Source organism: Phycomyces blakesleeanus, assembly GCF_001638985.1.
Source record: "Phycomyces blakesleeanus NRRL 1555(-) unplaced genomic scaffold PHYBLscaffold_7, whole genome shotgun sequence".
NCBI lineage: Eukaryota > Fungi > Mucoromycota > Mucoromycetes > Mucorales > Phycomycetaceae > Phycomyces > Phycomyces blakesleeanus.
Genome location: NW_017265140.1, coordinates 1,312,654 through 1,331,959, shown reverse-complemented (window position 1 = coordinate 1,331,959; position 19,306 = coordinate 1,312,654). Strand labels below are relative to the sequence as shown.

Below are 19,306 nucleotides of genomic sequence, written 5' to 3'. Positions count from 1 at the left end.
CTTGCTCTCTCTCTCTCTCTCTCTCTTGCTCTCGCTCTCTCTTTCTCCCTTTCTCCCTTTCTCCCTTTCTCCCTTTCTCCCTTTCTCTCTCTCCCCCTCTCTCCCTCTCTCCTCTTCAATCCAATATCTTTCCTTGGTTACATATCATTTTCTGTAGCTATTTATTTTTGGACTTTTTTTGACTGTCTTTCTTCCTCTTCTTCCTCTTCTTTGCTTCTCTTAATCTATACCTGACTCTTTCTACCCCCTTTCTATCTCTTTCTCTCTCTCTCTCTATACATATTTTGTGTCTGCGTGCGCCTGTCTGTGCTTGTGCCTGCACTTGTGTCTGAGTGTGTCTGTGTGTATATCTATATAGGTTATTAAGTTAGATTGGTCCGACTGTATATCCTTTCTATCATATACACATTTATCTGTATATATATATATATAAATATAAACAATGCTAGCCGATGCCTATGGTAAAGCTTATATATTATACTACTACTATAATTATAATCAGGATAAAAAAAATATTAAGGAATAATAAGGAATAATACTATATATATATATATATATATATATATATATTGTGTGTGTAAATATAGATATAAAACAATAATAATGTATTAACAATTATAATAATATTTATTCCTTTACATAAATGTATATATATATATTATCTGTACACCTACCTTGACTTAAAAACTCTAAAGACTTTCTACTTAAGTTACTACTAGTGGGTGATTCAGGTACAGGAAAGTAAGTCAAAGTGAATAAAGAAAGCATAGCATGTACCATTTACATGCAAATTCTCAAAAACAAAAAACAAAAACAACAACAAACCAAAAAAAAATATACATTCAATAGGTCATGTCTCTTGCATCACTTTCTAGAGAACCAATGTAAGAACTGAAATGCAATCTTTAGAGTACACTGATTGATGGTGATTAGTCAAGAATGATTCCGTCAATACGATTGGAATGGAGTTTGGAACCCGTATTATTCACATTGCAGACAAATCTATTAAACTGCAAATATGGGACACCGCAGGACAGGTAACAGAAAGAACTTTACACGATATATAAATCGATAGCTATTAGATAGAAAGATAGAGAGAGAAATGTAGTCAAATTTACTATTACTGTACTGTACTGTGCTGTTCCGTACTGTGCCGTACTGTACTGCGCTAATATTTCTGCTTACACACTTTTTATATTATATATTAGGAACGATTTCGGTAAGCAGATCACGGCTAACTGTAGATAAGATCACCTATTGAACTGGAAATACTTTGGCTTCGGCTTTGGATTATTAGATCACTCACAAAAAGCTATTTTCGTGGTGCAGCCGGAGCGTTTGTTGTCTATGACATCTGCAAGTAGGTAGGGGGCCATGTGAGATAAACTTCTCTTGCCAGCATACCCTCTCACTTTAATTATGCAGCAGAGACACATTTTTGGGCGTCCGTTCCTGGCTCACCGATGTCCGATCTCTTGCCAATCCAGAGCTTGTGATTATCCTAGTCGGAAACAAGAACGATCGTCAAGAAGAACGAGAAGTATCATATCTAGAAGCAAGCCGGTTTGCACAAGAGCATGGTAAGTATAGACCGATATAATAGGATCGCTAATATTAAGGATTGGTCATCCTGTCATTTGTCGTACATCCCTAATAAACTACATATCTATGTGTCTTAGAAATGATGTTCTTGGAAGCAAGTGCCCTTTCAGGTGATGGAGTAGAGGATATCTTTTTCAAATGTGCACGGTCAATTCTTAGTAAAATAGAGACCGGTCAGATTGATCCAGAGAGGAGTGGGAGCGGTGTACAGTTTGGTGACTCTAGCTTGAGACGAATGACACAACGCACTCGGACACGGAGGAAGGAGCGGTCCTGTTGCTTCTGAAATGATAGCAATCCCAGGCGAATAACAACAAGAAGGAAGAAGAAGAAGAGAGAGAGAAAAAAAGGATTTCACACCACAAATTATATCTATCACCAAGTACTACATCTTACCAATCCCTTGCACATCAAACACTAACCAATTTCTCTCACCTTAACCCACAGGTCTCACATATTCCCTATTTTCTTCTTACCTTTATCATTATTATTATCAATCTATCTATTCTTCTTCTTTATTATCTCTTTTACATACCTACCTTTACTTTACATACCCCATCTGCCTTACACACAAATATATGCATGGATATATTACATTTATATATTAAAGAAAGAAAGAAAGACAGAGATAAAATAGAATATTTGGTACATTTCTCATTTTACTTCTATTATTTTTATGGTGTTTTATATAAATATAAATATAAATATAAGTATAAGTATAGTTGATTTTTGTGGATTAAAGAATTTTGGAATATAATTATCATGATAAGATTATGCTTGTATACAATATAAAATGTGTTTGTGTGCTGTAAAGGAGTATAATTTTTTTTTCGTTTGTTTGTTTGTTTTAGGATTAGAATTTAGGTTGCGAAAACTGTTAATTTGCCACGTTGAACAGCGGATGCAAATGCTTCTTCCATGTCTCTTTCTTCCGAAAGTTCCATACTTTCACCTGTAATCTCGTCCTTGTAGTTCAGCTGGACATTAAATCCAAGTCGATCGTGAATTCTGTCCCGCAACACATCCAGTGTGGTATTAGCAGGCACTTTTATGGCAAAAATGTCATCCTTGTGAACAATCTTGATCTTGATAGTGTCATAATAAGCCCCACCAACAATAGCACCAGGCATAGGTTGTGACACGGACTGTTGGGGTTGCTGTGTAAACATAGCAGGATCGCTGCGAGGGTCATGGTCGGTTTCAATGTCGCCCTCATGAATACCAAATAACTGGACCTGAACAAGATCGCCCTCAGATATATAGCGGGGAAGCCCAAGAAGATCTTTACAATAAGTATTCAAATCGCGTTGGCGCTCAGCTAAAGTAAATGAATCCCAAAAAAAAAAGAGAGAATGTTAAATTGTTAATTGTTAATTGTTAATTGTTAGCTATAATTTCTTATATTTATCCGTATTCTCATTTAAATAGAAAAATATATATATATTTCTAGAAAAAAAAAGTCTTACCTGTAATTTCCTGGTCAATGACAGCTAAAGGACCAGGCATGTAAGGAAGTATTCGTTCACGTTTAGCTTTTCCAGCCTCTACGGGATAATCATTTAACAGATTGATCTGAAAGTCGTAAAAGTCTATTGATCAAATAACGAATTGTAAGAATTAGTTTATTGGAAAACTAAAAGAATACATCTATTTCCAAACTTACCTTCATAAAGACGATATAGAATTCGATGGGTATTATTACTGAGGCGGGTATAAACTACAAACCAATACTGATCTCCTTCCAAAATAAACGAGTCGATAACAGCTGAAACAACCACAGCCTGTGTGTGTTGAGTGCCATCGGCAGTTGCTGTTCTTGACCGAGAAGTACTGTTGTGGCGTGACAGATATTCTTCCGAGAGAGGGCGGTGGGTAGGACTAGCGATATGTTTCAAGCCATAAATGTCCATCATATCATCCAATTGTTCTTCTTCAATTGGCTGTTTAGATGGCATGTTTCTTTCCACCGTGGCTGCCATTACAATTGGTTGGCTTGCAGAGGATCGAGTAGACCATGAAGATCCACTCTTAACTGATCTTCCCTCATTAATTGTATCTTGAATTGGAGATTGGAATTGTGATTGGGATTGTTGTTGTGTTTGGAGTTGTTGTTGTGGCTGTTTATCGATGCGACCAAGAGGAATACTAGAGGCCTCGTAGCCTTGTGTCATCTTTTTCCATTCTTCTACATTAGGAATGAAGTTTGAAGATGTCTGCCTGAGATTAGATACGTTGGTAATTATCTGGCCAGAAACTGCATCTCTGACTTGGACAAATGAAACTGGGATCAGACCAGGACCACCCAATCTACCGATTGGTTTGGCCACAAACCACTCGGGATTAGATTGAGCAATCACTATGATCGGTTCACCCTCCTTGGCATTCAATTCATCAGATCTTTCAGCTTGAAAATCGTAGAGAACAACGCCATACAAGTGTGAAGTCTTTTTAGAAGGAGCTGTTTTTATATATATAACAAATCAACTTTATGAGATCTTGTACTAGGCTTCTTTGTCTTTGTCTTTTGATTTTGATTTTTGTCTTTCTTGTTTGCTTACTGGGTAACATTGTATCTGCTGAATCGGAAAACCCAGAGTCTGATTTGATGTTAAGATCATTCAATGGTTGTGCTACAGCAAGATTCCGTTCTGCCTTATCAAGCACTTGGAAAAATGCAACTGGGACAAGTCCTTTGGTATTAGTGGCAGGGTTGCAAGCTTCGAACCATTTTGAATCGTTTTCTCGGGCAGTAACATGATAAAAGTCGCCTTCGGAGAATGAGAGCTCGTCGGGGCCTTGTGCCTGATAATCATACAGTGCCTTGATGATCTTCTTTGGAGCAGCTAATGAGGCGTGATGGGTGATTGGTATACCGACGGGTGTTGATATTTTGTTCTTTACGAGCGAACGACGAGCAGAGCGAAGACTGAGCGGTGGCTTCACTTTTTCTTTTGTGAACATGGAGGGGATGGAATGGAATGGGGTTGAATCTGATTAGATTAGTGTGTGCTGTAAAAGAATAGATCCAAATTCAGAAAAATGGAATCGTCAAGTAATAAAAAGGAAAGGAAGGTGGTAGAGGTGGGGGAGAAGTGGGCCCGTAAAGAGAAAGAGAAAAAGAGAGGGAGAGAGGGAGAGAAAAAGGTAAATGAAGTGGAGCTGGGCAAAAGTATTGCAAAAAATAGAGTACTGTATGCGTGATTGCGGAACAACAAAAAAAATATATGGTATAATGGAGTGAAATGAAATGAAATCCTATAAAATAAGAATCAAAGCCAATAAAACAAATCCAGTGTTTAAAATAGATTTCTTTTTCTTTTTATTCTTTCTCTAGTTGCCTAGCAATAAATTAATTTGCTACTGTCATTATCATTATTTCCTTTGAAATAGATCAATTGATCGGGTTGCCTAGAAACAGATAACAATAACAGTAATCAAAAGAAAGGGCAGTGGTTTGTATTCAACCGAGGGTTTTCGTTGTTCATCAAATGCCCATTGGTTGTGAGTGTTGTCTAAAGTGGTACAGTGTTCTAGTTGAAGTACAGGCCATTTACGTGTTATGATGACTTTCTGGTTCAATTGTGCAACATCTGTGTGATGTGCCTGTTGAATATCGCGCGCGCCACTGTAAGAAAAACAAAACAAAAAAGGTTACAAGTGATTCATTTAAAAAAGAAAAAGAAAAAAAAAACTTGCAACTTTTTAAGGTCATATATACACTATTTCCGTAAATTATTTGCTCACTATGAAAAAAAAATGGCAGACTCACTAGTACCTTTGTGGACTCAGACTTGCAGAGTTGTACAAAATAATATGCTCGATAATACTATTACTAAACGTACAAAGTGTTATGTATGCTATTGAATCAACCAAAATTCTCGTCTCTTTTGACTATAAAATTGTTATATACTATTTGAGTATGTAAGACTAGATTTACTTATCCAACTCTAAATAGATATATATATATATTACTTGTTCAATTGACATGTAGAGCACTCATAGGAGCCAATGTAACCAGCTACAATACTATTGTAAGAATGAAAGCTCAAGTGGTATAGTCTCTAATTCCGGACTATTAGCTATAAAAGGTCTTTTATTCTTAATGAAGGTATGGTAACAAGCGAGAATGAACAACTTCAAGAAGATACGTTGTCAAGACAATAGATATGAGCTCCAATAATTAGGAGGAGCCAAATGAGAATATTTAATTGAAAAGGTCTATATGAATGAGAATCAGTTGTTAAAATATGAAAATAGAAGTGTGTTTAACAAGGTGAAATAGAAATCCTTTATTATTTTTGCTAGAATTTCTCTGTTATGGAAGTTATTTTTTTTTTGAATTAGAGGGTGTATATAATATTTCTGTAAAATGTTTTGAAGCGAAAGGAGGAAGTTGTCAGACAAAGTGTTCGTGTATTTATATTAGTTTACACTAACATCCATAATCACCAAAGGTTTAAACCCACCTGCCCAGAAGCAACTCTATGTGTGCATATATGGGCTTTCAACTATTTTGAGTTATTTAGTTTATCCATAGTTGATATCGGCTATGTATCCTGGCTCAGGAGACCAAACTACATATCTCCATTACTCACAAAACCAATCTAGATTCCCGCGAGTCTTTATTGTGTCTTTATTGTCTGCACTATATACCCCAAGACTTGAAATCTTGATCCAGCTTACTGCCGAGTATATACAGGCAAATGCTTCTGTTTTCTTCAATAGAAATTTCAGCCCAGAATATGAGACAAATAGGTCCTTTATAACCACCCGTACAAGGTAATTTTTGGTTCGTTACTTAATACTGCTAGACGTTCCACGGTTTTCATTTTTTTATTTTTTAAACATCTCAAAAATATAACACATACTAGACTTATTAAACATTTTACACTGCCAAAGTACCAGCTAACTACTGCTTAATGGAAATATTAAAATTTTGCTAGCCAAAGTATCTGTAAAACCAGTTGTATTATTATTTTTTAAAACAATTGACAATTTCTGTAGGATATTTAGTGTCCATTTTAAATAGCCTTGTTTACTTCGCCATAGTTATTAGCAAATAGACACTATAATATAGCTATAAAATTTAGATTTTACTTAATTATGATGTATATACTACACAATATGTATATATACACAAAAAGTATGATGTGAAAAACAAACTTTACTACTAAACTGCAAGTTTCAAGACACATCCTTGTTGTACATCCCACAGTTTCACAATTCACTTTTTTTTAAAAAAAGAAAAAGAAAAAGAAATGGTCTTCCTATTCTTGATTTCTACAGTTATTTTATATGCTACTGCTCCATTTGTTTGGAACAAACAGTCATGCACTTGTACACTTTACAGGGAATAGATCTATTGGCATGATAACGGTTAGTGTGTTAGCGGTCTATAAGTATATCACATAACTTGTAACTGCGTCAATATTTAAGATAAGAGAGAGAAAATAGTGTTAAATCATGTGCTTTTAATTCCATCTGTTTTTCAATATTGTGCGTGCGTAAGAGAGATAGATAGATAGATAGATAGAGAAATACAAAGCATCTTATTATTTTTCCATGACAACCGGAACTACTGTTGGTTAAAATTTAATATAAAGAATAAGAAAAGCCAAGTGATAGGGTGGTGTTACTTTATTATACTTTATTTTTTCAGAGAATATAAGGGACTATATATTAGTAAGAATAAGAATAAGAATAATGGGAAGATGGGGCCTTTTTTTCTTTCTTTCTTTTTCATTGACCTTTGTCTCTATGTGATAATTAGGGCACGTGTCCAAGTACCTTTTCATAAAGACATTTTTATTTTTGGCTTTTGGCTTTTGGCTTTTTGGCTTTTTGGCTTTTTGGCTTTTGTATTCTTTGTATTCTTATTATTATTTTTGGTTTCATGGAATTGTGTGGCGATCCTTTTGTCTGTGCACAGGTTCAATGATAAAAATACAGCTTTCGCTGGAAGGAAAAGTGGTGGTCTTTAACCTCCTCTTCTTTACCCCTTTTTTGTTTCTTCTTTATATATACTTTATATTTATTTGTGATATTGGATTTTCTTGTCTACTCTTGATCACATGATACTTTATTAATAATATGTCTTTATAACATATCCTACTATATTACACTACATTACACCACACTCTATTACACCATACTACACTATAAAGCAAAAATGTGGGCATGCCATTGCAAATACATATATGCATATATATATATATATTGGGTGGCAATAAATTTAACCTAAAATTCATTTAATATACATATAAATATATATAGTAGGTAGATGGCAACTGTAACCAAGCAACAGTTCAAATTGCTCAGAATTCTTAATATTGATAAAGATACTGTCGATAAATAGGTAATTATTGCTCTAAGCCCAAAGTTTCTGTATCCAGCTTACTCTCTCTCTCTCTCTCTCTCTCTCTCTCTCTCTCTCTATAGGTATATATATTTATATGTATGTATGTGAATATCTGTATCTGGGTGTGTGTATCTTTATGCTCTATTGAACGTCACACTCATTTGGAAAGAACCACATGATAGCTCCTAATTCAATCTATAAAAAACCCTTGCGCAAATTACAAGCCCATAGCCAACCCTTTCTCTCTCTCTCTCTCTCTCTCTCTTTATATATTTCTTCCCGTTTCTATTTGCTTCTTCTTTCTAAAAGAGATACAAGACTTGCTCTGTTTGTAGTGATTTGTGCTTGTGTATTCGCCTGTACTTATTTTATTAAACAAATCTGACTTATTCTTATTCTTATCTGTGGTTTGTGCTGCGCTTATTTTTTTTTTATATATAATATATATAATATATATATACATATGTTAGTTTTGATTTTTGATTTTTTTCTTAATTTATATATATAAAAAAGGGACTTCTTGAATATAAAGCTGTAAAATATTCAAAGAGTGAATGCATATATGTATATATATTGATTGATATTAATACATACAAAATATCTATATTGCATTGTACAAATTATCCTGTTCATTTATCACACGTAGAGCTACCTGCCCTTATTTCTTTTCTGTTTTCGAGACTTACCCTTAGAGCAGTTCAAAAAAGAGACAAAGAAGGAGTGGAAGGTACATAATATAATATAACATGACTTGGAGTCCAACCTCTATTTTCCCCATCTTGTTTTTTTATACCTTTTTGTTTTATTTTATTATCATTCTCTCTCTCTATCTCTATCTCTATCTCTCCTTCTCTCTGTACAAATCTATCTATACCATATTTTTTCTTGTTACGATGCAACGCCACGTTTACCTCAAATCATCTACCTTTCCCCTCACTATGCAACTGATCAACAGCCATCCAATATTATAATATTCCCCACTCTAAAATGCTCAAGATATCACGAACGTCACCCAACGATGACGAAAACACTCGTTCCAATGGTAAACTATTTCATATTTTTCCCCTATAGCTCTCCTTTGGATTTTATTATTTTATTTTATTTTTGATTATTTTTGATTATTATTTTTTTGGGATTTTTATTATATAATATATATATATATAATATAATATATATATATAAATAATATAATACAATATATTTAAATATAGAATAAATAAGTATAAGCATATATATATATATATATATATAAAATGATAATTATAACATATCTATATATCTCTATATTCTATATAAATATTCAGTTTTGCTACAGTTTCTAATTCTTTCACTTCTTTCGTCTTTTCATCTTTTCATCTTTTCATTATTATTTTATTTATTTATTTATTTTTGACAGATACGTCCAATTTGATGACCACTCCTCACCACACCAATTCAAGCCCGATCCCAAGAGCCATGAACCGACCAAACTATCAACCTCAAACCTTACATGGAAGCAGGATAGATCTTAGGCTCCTCCAAGAAACCCTAGGAGATTCATTCGATGACACTCTTGACTCTCTTGACAGTGACTCTCTCGAGCTCATAGACCCCCAATCCTCTGCCTCTGAAAATGATCAAGACCAACAAGCCAAAAATAAACAACCTAACAACCGCAACCGCAGCCTCAACCGCAATATAAATACCAATACCAATACAAATACAAATACCAATACAAACAACAAACAACATCAAGGCCATTCTAATCCTAAATCTGAATCTGACAATAATAATAATAACAATAATAATAATAAGGATCATAAAGAAGAAGAAGAAGGTGATGATGATGATGCCTACAGTACTGACGACATGGGATCCGAAACCATCCTTGGTCTTCTCCGTGGACACAAGGATCTTAGTCAACAAATGGCCGCAATTGAACAAGAGATAGGATGGTCACCAGACGACACTAGTAAATCTCGTCATCCTTTTGAACCAACCCTTCTCAGAGTGCTGTACATGGGATCTGCTACAACAAGAGATAAGCAACGTTTCTTCCGCAAACTCACCGATGGTCTTGCCGCAGTTGTGCACAGCAAAGCCAGTCATCCACTACCGCACGTCTTTAAGGAACGCAAGCACCATTTGTTGATGATGAGTGTTATATCTGATAGAGATGACACCCGCACAAGTGCCTACGAAGACAATGGCGTGTCTGTAATCGAAGCTGACTTTACGTCTTCTTCACCAACCGCAATTTCGGATCCTGATGGCCTCAACGACATCGTCCTGTCGTATGTGTCCCACCAATGCGATGATCCGATAATCTGGTTGAGTAATCAATCGGCCAAGGGAGACTTTAAAGGATTTGCTTATCCAGAAAAAACTCCAAATGGTATCGATCTCTGTGTTTATTTCTATGACGGAAGTCATCCCTATGATAAGGGTTCAAAAGAATATGCTCGTTTGGAAAACGAAATTTCTACCCTGTGGAGAATCAAACGCTTAAAGATCCCTATCATGGCCATTCTTTCAACGCCTCCCACTCATCCGCAGGTATCCTCCGCCTCCTCCTGCTCCTCCTCTTCTTGCTCCTCCTCTGTCTCTAAGCGTAATTCTATTACCTCCCACAACACTTCCTCTCCACCACATTCCCCCCACAGATTCCCCAGTTTTACCGCAAAACATTCATCTGTTTTATCACCCCAACCACATTTACATCCATCACAACAACTCCCACCATCATCTTCTTCTTCTTCTACCAACACCGCCACTGCCAATATTAATTCCAATTCCAATTCCAGTACCCATACCAATCCCAATGCCAACACCAATGCCACTGCCAATACCAAAGCAAATATCAATACCAATCCCAATCCCAATCCCAATACCAATACACCTGCTTCTACTTCTACTACTACTTCTACTACTTCTGTTCCTGTATCTGCTATTGCTACTGCTACTGCTACTCCTCATTCTATAGCTTACACTCTCACTGTAGCTGATCGTCGATCCCAACTTGCCGAGTTATTGGCACGTTTCAAGATACGTTGCGTAGACATCACTTGTCTCGATATCGAGCAACCTTCTTTTCAGCGCCGTAACTTTAGAAAGGCATCCACAGCAACAGCTGGTACGGGATTGGAATATCGTATGGGTCACTCCTGGGCCATATCGAGCATTACTGCGCCAGAGCCATACCAGATTTTGACAATTGACCAGTTTTCAAATGTCCATCAGAACGCTGTGTCCGAGTTACTGCGACACACTCGTCGTCTGGCAGCCGAAAGAGAAAGAAAACGAGAAATAATAAGAATTCAAGAACGTCGTGTCACAACAGCAGATCCTCAACCACCCCTGAACCAACCTACTCCCGCCACAAAATCAACTTTCCCGCTTACTTTATTTTCCTTGTTTCCATGGTTACCACAGCCGCCACGAGCATCATCCTCACCGTTGCCATCGTCATCGGCATCGGCATCGCCTTTGTTTTTGTTTTTGTTTTTACTTTTATTGTTGATGTTTTTATTGTTTTCAGTTGCCATGCCAATGTGTTGTCAAGATAGATTTTGTGGAGTTTCAAAGTACTATTTGCCAAAACCTTTGTCGACTAAAGATTCAACCTACAACCATCATTACAACCATAACAATAACAATAACCATGGCCATGACCAATATGAATATAAAGAGCAACAGAAAGAGTGGTCGGCGTCCCTCCATCTTACCAATGAGTCTGATCAATATTTTGGATTCCTTATCCGTGTGCAGCAGGAGCAACGGACGCTTTGGCCACCTGTGGACCCCGTGGCTACCCTGAGTAATGCATCTGTTAATGTGGCACGATCAGATGAAGAGGGGCATTATTTGTTTCGGATTCCTAAACCAGTGTGTGGACAACAGACAGATGGTTTTCAAAATAGGGCTGCTGATGTCAGAGTGGCAATTCCACAAGTGATACACGTTCTCGGGAGTCCTATTTTGTTTGAATCTTTACCTTGCTACCAGCCACCCTTACAACAGCAACAGCAACAGCAACAACAACAGCAACAACAAAGAATTTCGTCGTCCAATTTAGGTCGTTCGTCTTTAAAACATTTTACCAACTCTCCACAGCACCCAGAATCAAATATCTGTCCAGTACCGGCACCAACACTAGTTCCATCTCCAATACCTAATTCACACTGGGAACGGCTTTCGTGGTCTGAATGGACTCATGAAGCGCTCTACATAGTAAACAGTATAGGATTTTATTGGGATAATTGGAGATTGTTAGCTAGAGAAGTTTTGTAATTTCTTTTCTCTTTCTTTTCATATCATTTTTCACTCCAATTGTTTCCATTATTTTTTCTTTCTTTCTTTATATTTGATTTGATTTGATTTATATTCTTTGCTTATCTTGACTTTTGACTTGATTTGTATTTATCTTCTTCTTGTTGCTTTTTTGCTTCAATTTTTTTTATATATATATATATTTTTTTCATTCTTCAGTATTCATTATATTGGGTGTTTGTATTTGAGTTGTAAATATCAGCTTGCTTTTTATTTTCTTTTCTTTTCATTTCATTTTTATTTGCTTGTTTATTTGTTTATTTGTTTATTTGTTTTTTTTTATGCTTGATAGACAAAATAAAGTATATGATCCAAAGACATCTAAAGATGAAAAAGTTCTTGAGAATAAATAAATATATATAGTAGGGATATAAAGGAGATATAAAAATTGGATAAATGGATCAAATTTGTCTTGGTTGTTTTATGTACAAAAAAAAATAGAGAGAAAAGGAAGAACAAAATGAGTTCTAAAATTAGATATCCTTGACAATAGAATCGATAGGAGCACCCTTGTAGATGATTCGATAGACGGTCTCGAAAAGAGGGAATTCGGAAGTCATGTTGCGAGGAGCAAGGAACTGGTGAACTTCCTGGGCAGTCAATGTACCCTGCAGCTTCTGACCGTTCAACAGCTCGCGCTCGAGTTCGTCAATGGGCTTTCCTGTCAACACAAAAGCCTCGGCCACCTTGCGGTTACGACCACCAGAGCAGGTTGTAATCAGATCGGCCACACCACACGACTCAAAGAAGGTAGTGTCTTCTACACCACCAAAGAAAGTCTGGCCAAATTTACGCATCTCCATCAAACCCAAGCGGATAATGGCAGCCTTTGTATTGCTTCCATAGCTAACAAGCAAAATGTATATTAGAACCAACAACAAAAAGCTAGATTTATTCCTATTCCGAGAAATCCCGCCAACCCCAACGAAAAAAAAAGGGAAGTAAAATACGAACAAGAATATACTTTGGACCAACAAAAAACCAAAATACTCAAATAAAATAAAAACTTACCCAAGACCGTCAGATAAACCAGCGCCAACAGCCACAACATTTTTCAAGGCACCACAGAGTTCGACGCCGACATAGTCGCGGATCACATTGACGTGGAAATAGTCGGTGTTGAACAGCTTGAAGAACAACTCGCCATCAGCCTGGGAACGACAACCGATTGTGGTTTCGCAAAACTTCTCCTGGGCAACTTCGTCCGCAATGTTGGCACCACTCAATGCGGCCACATTAATACCCAACAGACGGGCAATTTCCTCTGAGAACAAGGTCACGCCCTCAGGCTTGATTTCGAGACCCTTGATGAGCGAGATGGCCTTTGCATTGGACGGGATCTTGCCGCTCAGCTTATCGCACACACCACGCACAAACTGATGAGGCAAGACAAACACCAACACGGTGGCATCTTCACATGCGTCTACGAGATCAGGTACAGCTGTGAGGTTGTCTGCAAACTTGATTCCAGGCAGGTACCTAATGATTATTTTTATTTTATTTATTTTATAATTAGTTTTAATTCAATATATACACACACACATATATATATATATATATGTGTGTTTCAAATAATAAAAAAAGCTATTTGTTTCAATTGTTTCTTTATATAATATAATAGAATATAAAATGAAATTTTGAATATAATAATAATCTTAATACAAACTTACTTTGGGTTTTCATGTTCGCGGTTAATCACGTCTGTGAGCTTTTCTCCTTTAAAGTCTTCTTCGAATACCCATTGGCGCACTTGGCGTTCAAAGATATCTGGGTGTTTGAGGATGTTTTCACTGACAATTTTACCGACGGCTGAGCCCCTGATATGGTGGATAGGACAATAACAATAACAATAACAATAACAATCAGTGAATTGGTTTCAATTGACTTTCTTAAAGGTTTCATGTACTTCTTCCCTATCTCTATATCATTCTTCAAAAACTCTTTCTCTTTTTTTTTCCCTTTTATAAAAAGTATACTATTTTCTTCTATTGTTGCTATTATCAATAGTTCTAGTACTAATGATAATAATGATAATAAGATAGTAAAGAAGACGCACCAGTTTCCGGAGCCGATAAGACAGACACGTTCTTTTGACATTTTGGATAAGTTTCTTCTGTGAATTGAAAGGGAATAGAATGAAGCCGGTCTGACAGAGCGGGTCAATAGGTTTATATAGGACATTTAAAAGAGAGAAAGTAAAAAAAAAAAAAAAAAAAAAAGGAATTAATTATGATTTTTAAAAATCAAGCGGATTTGGAGTTGAGTCGGAAATTACCAACCAAAATAAATAAATAAAAATAAAAATAAAAAAAAAGGTCCAAAGTTGAACACCAAAAAAGTGAGGAGATTTGCAAGAAGAATACATAATAAGAAGTTTCTGTATCGGCAAGGTACTTTTACCGCTTATGTTTTATGATATATTATTGTCTGCTATATGCTGGTCTTTCGGTTTATTGGTTCTATCTCGATTATTATTACCGAGAAATTTGTAAATTTTTTCAATTTTTATTGCTATCAAATCTTCAGCAAATATTCAGCAATAACCCATGCGATGATGGTTACTCGACAGGGTCACTTTTATATTGCTGGATGACAAAGTTCTTCACGTGAAGTATATGTGTTTGAGCTACACCGTCCTTAAAGAAAAAAAAATTAGCAATTCAAGGCTGTTCGTTCATTGCTACATTTGTATTTTCTTTGGCTTTGTTCTGATCTACGCCCTTTTGGTTACACACCATTTTTCAGTGTATTTTCTAGCATTAATAATACTAATCGATCCATTATATTGTTTCTTGTTTATAGAATTCCTTTTTTCTAGTATCATTAATTAATTAACCAACTAACTAACTAACTAAAGATCTTTGCTCTTCTTTTGTCTTCTTGGGCCTTTCTCATTTTGTTTTTCAATTATTTATATATATATATATTGTCTTCACGTGAAGAACGAGCCAGTTTTACGTTTGAGTATATATGATTTTTTAATACAAAGATAACGTTGTCCTGTACCACTTGAGGAAGACAACAAGGAACCCACCGTCTCCCCCTATTTTCTTTCACATTTCCCACTTGCACAAAAAAAGAGAAAAATACCTCTGATTGTCTGTATGAGATTCTCATGTACTTTATTTCGGCTACCAAATAAAGTATTTTGAACGGGGAAGAATAAGACAAAACCATACAAAAAGAAAGAAAAAAAGGGGGGGTCACTGAATGATTATATGATTATATGATTATATGATTATATGGTTATGAACAGTAGAACCAACTATTTTTGTTGAGTTCAATTGAGTTCAATTGAGTTTAATTGAGTTCAGTTGAGTTAAGTCGAGTTAAATGTGACGTAGACTCAAAACTACCGGGATTTTTTTTGAGCCACAAAAGTGTGGCGCAAACCATGCCGTCAGTACCAAGTTCGAAATGGTATTAGTCTACAACAAAAGCTACCTAAATAAATAAAGAATGATTATCGAGGCATTACGATTTTCTTTTATTCTTAACTTTATCACTGCTACTGGTATTATTATAGCTATTCTAATATTGTTTAGCTGACACGATGCCCTGTTTTTTCTTCTTCTTCTTCTTAAAAGATAGTACTGTTTTTAGGGAGTGTGTTTAGCAGCCAAGTATAAGTTTCAATGATACTTTAAATGTATAGATTAATAAATCAAAAGACAAGATGTATAATGATAATAAAAATAAAAATAAAAATAAATAATAAAATGGCAATAGACTTGGATTGTATTACACACAAAGATTAAATACAGTACATTTGCAGTGTCATTACAGTGTCATTACTATGAGTTATAGTTTAGTACATCACAACATAGCACCATAGCATAATATAGCACATTACAACTCGCACCTTATATATATATATATAGTGTAAAAAAGGAGTTTAGTATTGAGAGTTTGGGGTTCGATGTTACACGTGACAGCCAAAATAAAATCAACGATTTCTTAATTATTTTTATTATTTATTTAATTTTTTATTTTTTATTCCTCCTGTCAATTTTTTTGTTTTTTATATCTTCTTTACTATCAACCAAAAAAAAACAAACAAACAAAATAAATAAATAATATCAAGACAGAACAAAGTCTGATAGACACACACACACAAATACACCGTATTTTAAATACTATAATATAATATAATCATTACTTCCTCTACTTCTTGGTCTTGTTTTCCTTCCTCATGGCCTACATTCCAGCAGAGAGTCTGCGTAATTTACACCTCTACAAGTATGCCGGTGTAGACAAGTCCTTGGTATCCCGCTTCATCCTTACACCTTACTGGAATACCCTAGTAAAAATATTTCCTCTCTGGGTCGCGTAAGTCACAACACTTGTATATCGTCTTTATTCTAACTCTTTATAAATTATATATGTGCATAACAATGAACATTAGTCCTAACCTCATTACCTTGCTCGGTTTGTTCTGCACAATCTTCAATGTCCTGACCCTCTTCTATTACGATACCTCTATCGGTCCTTGCCCCAACTGGGTTTACACGTCGTATGTGTTGTTACGGAGTACGAAACGATGTGTTTAGCAGTAATTCAAAACTAAACAAAAAAAAATGACATCAACATATTGACCTTTTATTTTTGGTTGATGATTATAATGATGGTTATTGTATATAACATAGGTTCGGTATTGGATTGTTTGTTTATCAGTCTTTGGATGCCATTGATGGAAAGCAGGCTAGACGCACTGGTGCTTCTGGACCTTTAGGCGAACTATTTGATCACAGTAAGTTGCTTTAAATATATATATCACACTTTGTTCCTGACAAATAGAGTATATGGTTTTCTCTTTTATTTATTTATTTATTTAAAACAATAGGCTGTGATGCTCTTAATACTATGCTTGGTGTATTCACATGGGCTTCTGCCACCGGACTCGGACAGAGCTGGTGGACAGTCTGCTCTTTGTTTGCCGGTCTTTGTAACTTTTATTTGTCGACCTGGGAAGAATATCACACAGGTGTTTTGTATCTCGGATATTTTAGTGGTCCTGTGGAAGGTGTGCTGATGCTGGTCGCTGTTCATTTGTGGACCGGAATTGCAGGTAAAAAGAAAGGAGAAAAATAAGAAGAAGGGAAGGAAAGGGAGGTAGGGGTAGGGATGGCTTTGTGAGGTATATGAATATTTTAAATATTTAAATATTTAAATATATGCTATTGCTTCATCTTTTATATAGGTCCTGATTTCTGGAAGCAAAACTTGAACCAAGTGGTTGACATTGACTGGCTTTACAGCCCTTACACTCATGCTATTGGAAAACTTCCGTTGAATCATCTCTTGATTATCGTTGGTGCTGTGGTGGTCGTGTTCAATATTTCATCTGCGTAAGAAGCTATTTATCTTGAACGGTTATATTCCAACAACAAACAATAATGATACTAACCCAGAAATCTTGTCTTTTCTAAGTCTGTTGAATGTCATCAAAGTAAAGATCTATCCTACCGATACGTCACACAAGGATAGATCTATTCTCAAGGCTGTCGCCGGATTGCTTCCATTTGTACTCATGACTGGTCTTTCGGTTGGATGGTTGTACATGTGGCCATCACTTGTGTACGAGGATTTGTCGACCTTTATCTTGTTCACTGGTCTCTTGTTTGGCCACCAGGTTGGCACAATCATCACTTCTCATGTAGCAAAGTTATCCTTTCCTTTCTGGGATACTCCTGCCATGGCACTACTTTGCACTGGCTGTGCATTGGCATATGTTGAAACAAGTCTGGAATGGTATGCACATAACACATATAAAGAAGAGGGAAATCTTGATCTGGATCTGGATCTTATAAATATCTGTATCAGTATTAATACCTTATCGACTTTTTCTTTCTTTTTGTTGTAGTTGCTCTGTTGCGATTGACCATCGTCTTGTCATCAGAGCCTTTCTTGTCCTTGCCGGTGCCCAATACTTTATCTTTATCATAGGTATCATCCAACAAATCTGTACATATCTCGATATTGGATGCTTGTATATTAAGAAGAAGAAGACACTTCATACTGAATAAAATTATATAAAGAAATATTAAAATCAATAAATGTATATCAACTAACATCAAAGAAATTTATATTTTGCTTTGTCTATCATTTACATCCAAATCAAATCAAAAGAATGGTTAATTGAATAGATAACTAAGATAACCTAAAGGGACTGTTAAAAGAAAGGGCTGGACTGTCAGTAAACAGTGGTAGATTTGTTGTTTCTTTATATACAATCGAGGCTTAAAAAGACATTGATGTTAGCCTATCCTAATATTAATAAACGTTTTTACGATTCTTATAATCATTTGCTTAGTCCCTAAAGAACACCCACCCATCGGTTGATTGTACGTATGTGGCACAATAGACTTGGACAGAATACAAAGGAAATCTAAATATTAAGGGATTTTTTGTGTTTATTTTTTGAGGTAGATATTTTAATTTACTCCTTCCTCCCTGTTTCCTTTACTCATCCTTGCTCTTCTTCTTTCTTTTTGTGTTTGTGATACACAAAGAGATATATACATAAAACAAGCCCGTGCTTTGAAAGCGTGTACTATAGCGAGGTCGCTTTAATTTATACTGCTTTATTGATGCATTCTTTTTTTTTGTGTGATACAATTAATATAATAATATAATAATATAATATTTCGGTAAAATGTTCGGCTATATATATATTAAATTATCATTATTTGCTTTGGTTATTTTACTTTAGTATCGGTAAGTTAGTCGGTGAACTTTTTCTTGATGTGTTAATAATAATGTTCTCAATTTCAAAAGACGATAGTTATTTCAAGAAATGTCAATTAAGAATCTTTATATATATATATATATATATAAAACATACTGTATCTATTCTCTATTCATAAAGATTAATTATATAATACAAGGGAATGGGATGCGTGGGTTGAGTCGAGTCCCTTAAAAACAAATAATGAAAAATAAAATAAAATAAAAAAAAGGTGGATTTATTCTCTAAATTCTGTGTATGAAATATACCCAGATATCTTTACATGACATTCTCTTTTGGCTGGTCATTCG

General features: G+C 35.3%; 6 protein-coding genes across 6 annotated transcripts; 3 read left to right on the top strand and 3 right to left on the bottom strand.

Annotated features, from left to right (window-relative positions):
• Positions 1 to 442: 442 nt before the first annotated feature.
• PHYBLDRAFT_166823 (hypothetical protein) lies at positions 443 to 1,888 on the top strand (the record flags this gene model as incomplete). The annotated part of the gene is made up of 8 exons (XM_018435501.1): positions 443 to 461; positions 696 to 741; positions 850 to 884; positions 934 to 1,037; positions 1,209 to 1,219; positions 1,298 to 1,360; positions 1,426 to 1,580; positions 1,680 to 1,888. 8 exons carry the CDS (start codon positions 443 to 445, stop codon positions 1,886 to 1,888), a joined length of 642 nt encoding a protein of 213 aa, XP_018293632.1.
• A 294-nt stretch (positions 1,889 to 2,182) lies between these two features.
• On the bottom strand, positions 2,183 to 4,617 carry PHYBLDRAFT_186438 (hypothetical protein). The gene is made up of 4 exons (XM_018439244.1): positions 4,161 to 4,617; positions 3,266 to 4,060; positions 3,069 to 3,191; positions 2,183 to 2,920 (listed from the first exon to the last, which is right to left on the bottom strand). The coding sequence occupies exons 1-4, from the start codon at positions 4,561 to 4,563 to the stop codon at positions 2,463 to 2,465; spliced, it is 1,779 nt and encodes a 592-aa protein (XP_018293631.1). The 5' UTR covers positions 4,564 to 4,617; the 3' UTR covers positions 2,183 to 2,462.
• A 393-nt stretch (positions 4,618 to 5,010) lies between these two features.
• PHYBLDRAFT_64499 (hypothetical protein) lies at positions 5,011 to 5,589 on the bottom strand (the record flags this gene model as incomplete). Its single annotated transcript, XM_018441310.1, has 3 exons — positions 5,011 to 5,227; positions 5,378 to 5,493; positions 5,575 to 5,589. 3 exons carry the CDS (start codon positions 5,587 to 5,589, stop codon positions 5,011 to 5,013), a joined length of 348 nt encoding a protein of 115 aa, XP_018293630.1.
• A 3,358-nt stretch (positions 5,590 to 8,947) lies between these two features.
• On the top strand, positions 8,948 to 12,229 carry PHYBLDRAFT_166820 (hypothetical protein; the record flags this gene model as incomplete). The annotated part of the gene is made up of 2 exons (XM_018435500.1): positions 8,948 to 9,002; positions 9,357 to 12,229. 2 exons carry the CDS (start codon positions 8,948 to 8,950, stop codon positions 12,227 to 12,229), a joined length of 2,928 nt encoding a protein of 975 aa, XP_018293629.1.
• Positions 12,230 to 12,454: 225 nt separating this feature from the next.
• PHYBLDRAFT_186437 (hypothetical protein) lies at positions 12,455 to 14,393 on the bottom strand. The gene is made up of 4 exons (XM_018439243.1): positions 14,325 to 14,393; positions 13,939 to 14,085; positions 13,280 to 13,747; positions 12,455 to 13,114 (listed from the first exon to the last, which is right to left on the bottom strand). The coding sequence occupies exons 1-4, from the start codon at positions 14,363 to 14,365 to the stop codon at positions 12,742 to 12,744; spliced, it is 1,029 nt and encodes a 342-aa protein (XP_018293628.1). The 5' UTR covers positions 14,366 to 14,393; the 3' UTR covers positions 12,455 to 12,741.
• A 1,925-nt stretch (positions 14,394 to 16,318) lies between these two features.
• Positions 16,319 to 18,343, top strand: PHYBLDRAFT_123953 (hypothetical protein). The gene is made up of 7 exons (XM_018428963.1): positions 16,319 to 16,597; positions 16,674 to 16,781; positions 16,915 to 17,018; positions 17,112 to 17,336; positions 17,469 to 17,616; positions 17,699 to 18,019; positions 18,132 to 18,343. The coding sequence occupies exons 1-7, from the start codon at positions 16,461 to 16,463 to the stop codon at positions 18,292 to 18,294; spliced, it is 1,206 nt and encodes a 401-aa protein (XP_018293627.1). The 5' UTR covers positions 16,319 to 16,460; the 3' UTR covers positions 18,295 to 18,343.
• The last annotated feature ends 963 nt before the right edge of the window (positions 18,344 to 19,306 follow it).

What these genes read in the sequence shown, in the direction of transcription:
- PHYBLDRAFT_186438 (XM_018439244.1), bottom strand. Translation starts at nt 4,563, where the DNA reads ATGTTCACAAAAGAAAAAGTGAAGCCACCGCTCAGTCTTCGCTCTGCT. An exon ending in TCTATATCGTCTTTATGAAG is followed by an intron (nt 3,192 to 3,265) that starts GTAAGTTTGGAA and finishes TTTGATCAATAG; the next exon opens with ACTTTTACGACTTTCAGATC. An exon ending in CATTGACCAGGAAATTACAG is followed by an intron (nt 2,921 to 3,068) that starts GTAAGACTTTTT and finishes CATTTACTTTAG; the next exon opens with CTGAGCGCCAACGCGATTTG.
- PHYBLDRAFT_186437 (XM_018439243.1), bottom strand. Translation starts at nt 14,365, where the DNA reads ATGTCAAAAGAACGTGTCTGTCTTATCGGCTCCGGAAACTG. An exon ending in CTTATCGGCTCCGGAAACTG is followed by an intron (nt 14,086 to 14,324) that starts GTGCGTCTTCTT and finishes CCACCATATCAG; the next exon opens with GGGCTCAGCCGTCGGTAAAA. An exon ending in GGTTTATCTGACGGTCTTGG is followed by an intron (nt 13,115 to 13,279) that starts GTAAGTTTTTAT and finishes TTTGCTTGTTAG; the next exon opens with CTATGGAAGCAATACAAAGG.
- PHYBLDRAFT_123953 (XM_018428963.1), top strand. Translation starts at nt 16,461, where the DNA reads ATGGCCTACATTCCAGCAGAGAGTCTGCGTAATTTACACCTCTACAAG. An exon ending in CCCAACTGGGTTTACACGTC is followed by an intron (nt 16,782 to 16,914) that starts GTATGTGTTGTT and finishes TATATAACATAG; the next exon opens with GTTCGGTATTGGATTGTTTG. An exon ending in TTTGTGGACCGGAATTGCAG is followed by an intron (nt 17,337 to 17,468) that starts GTAAAAAGAAAG and finishes TCTTTTATATAG; the next exon opens with GTCCTGATTTCTGGAAGCAA.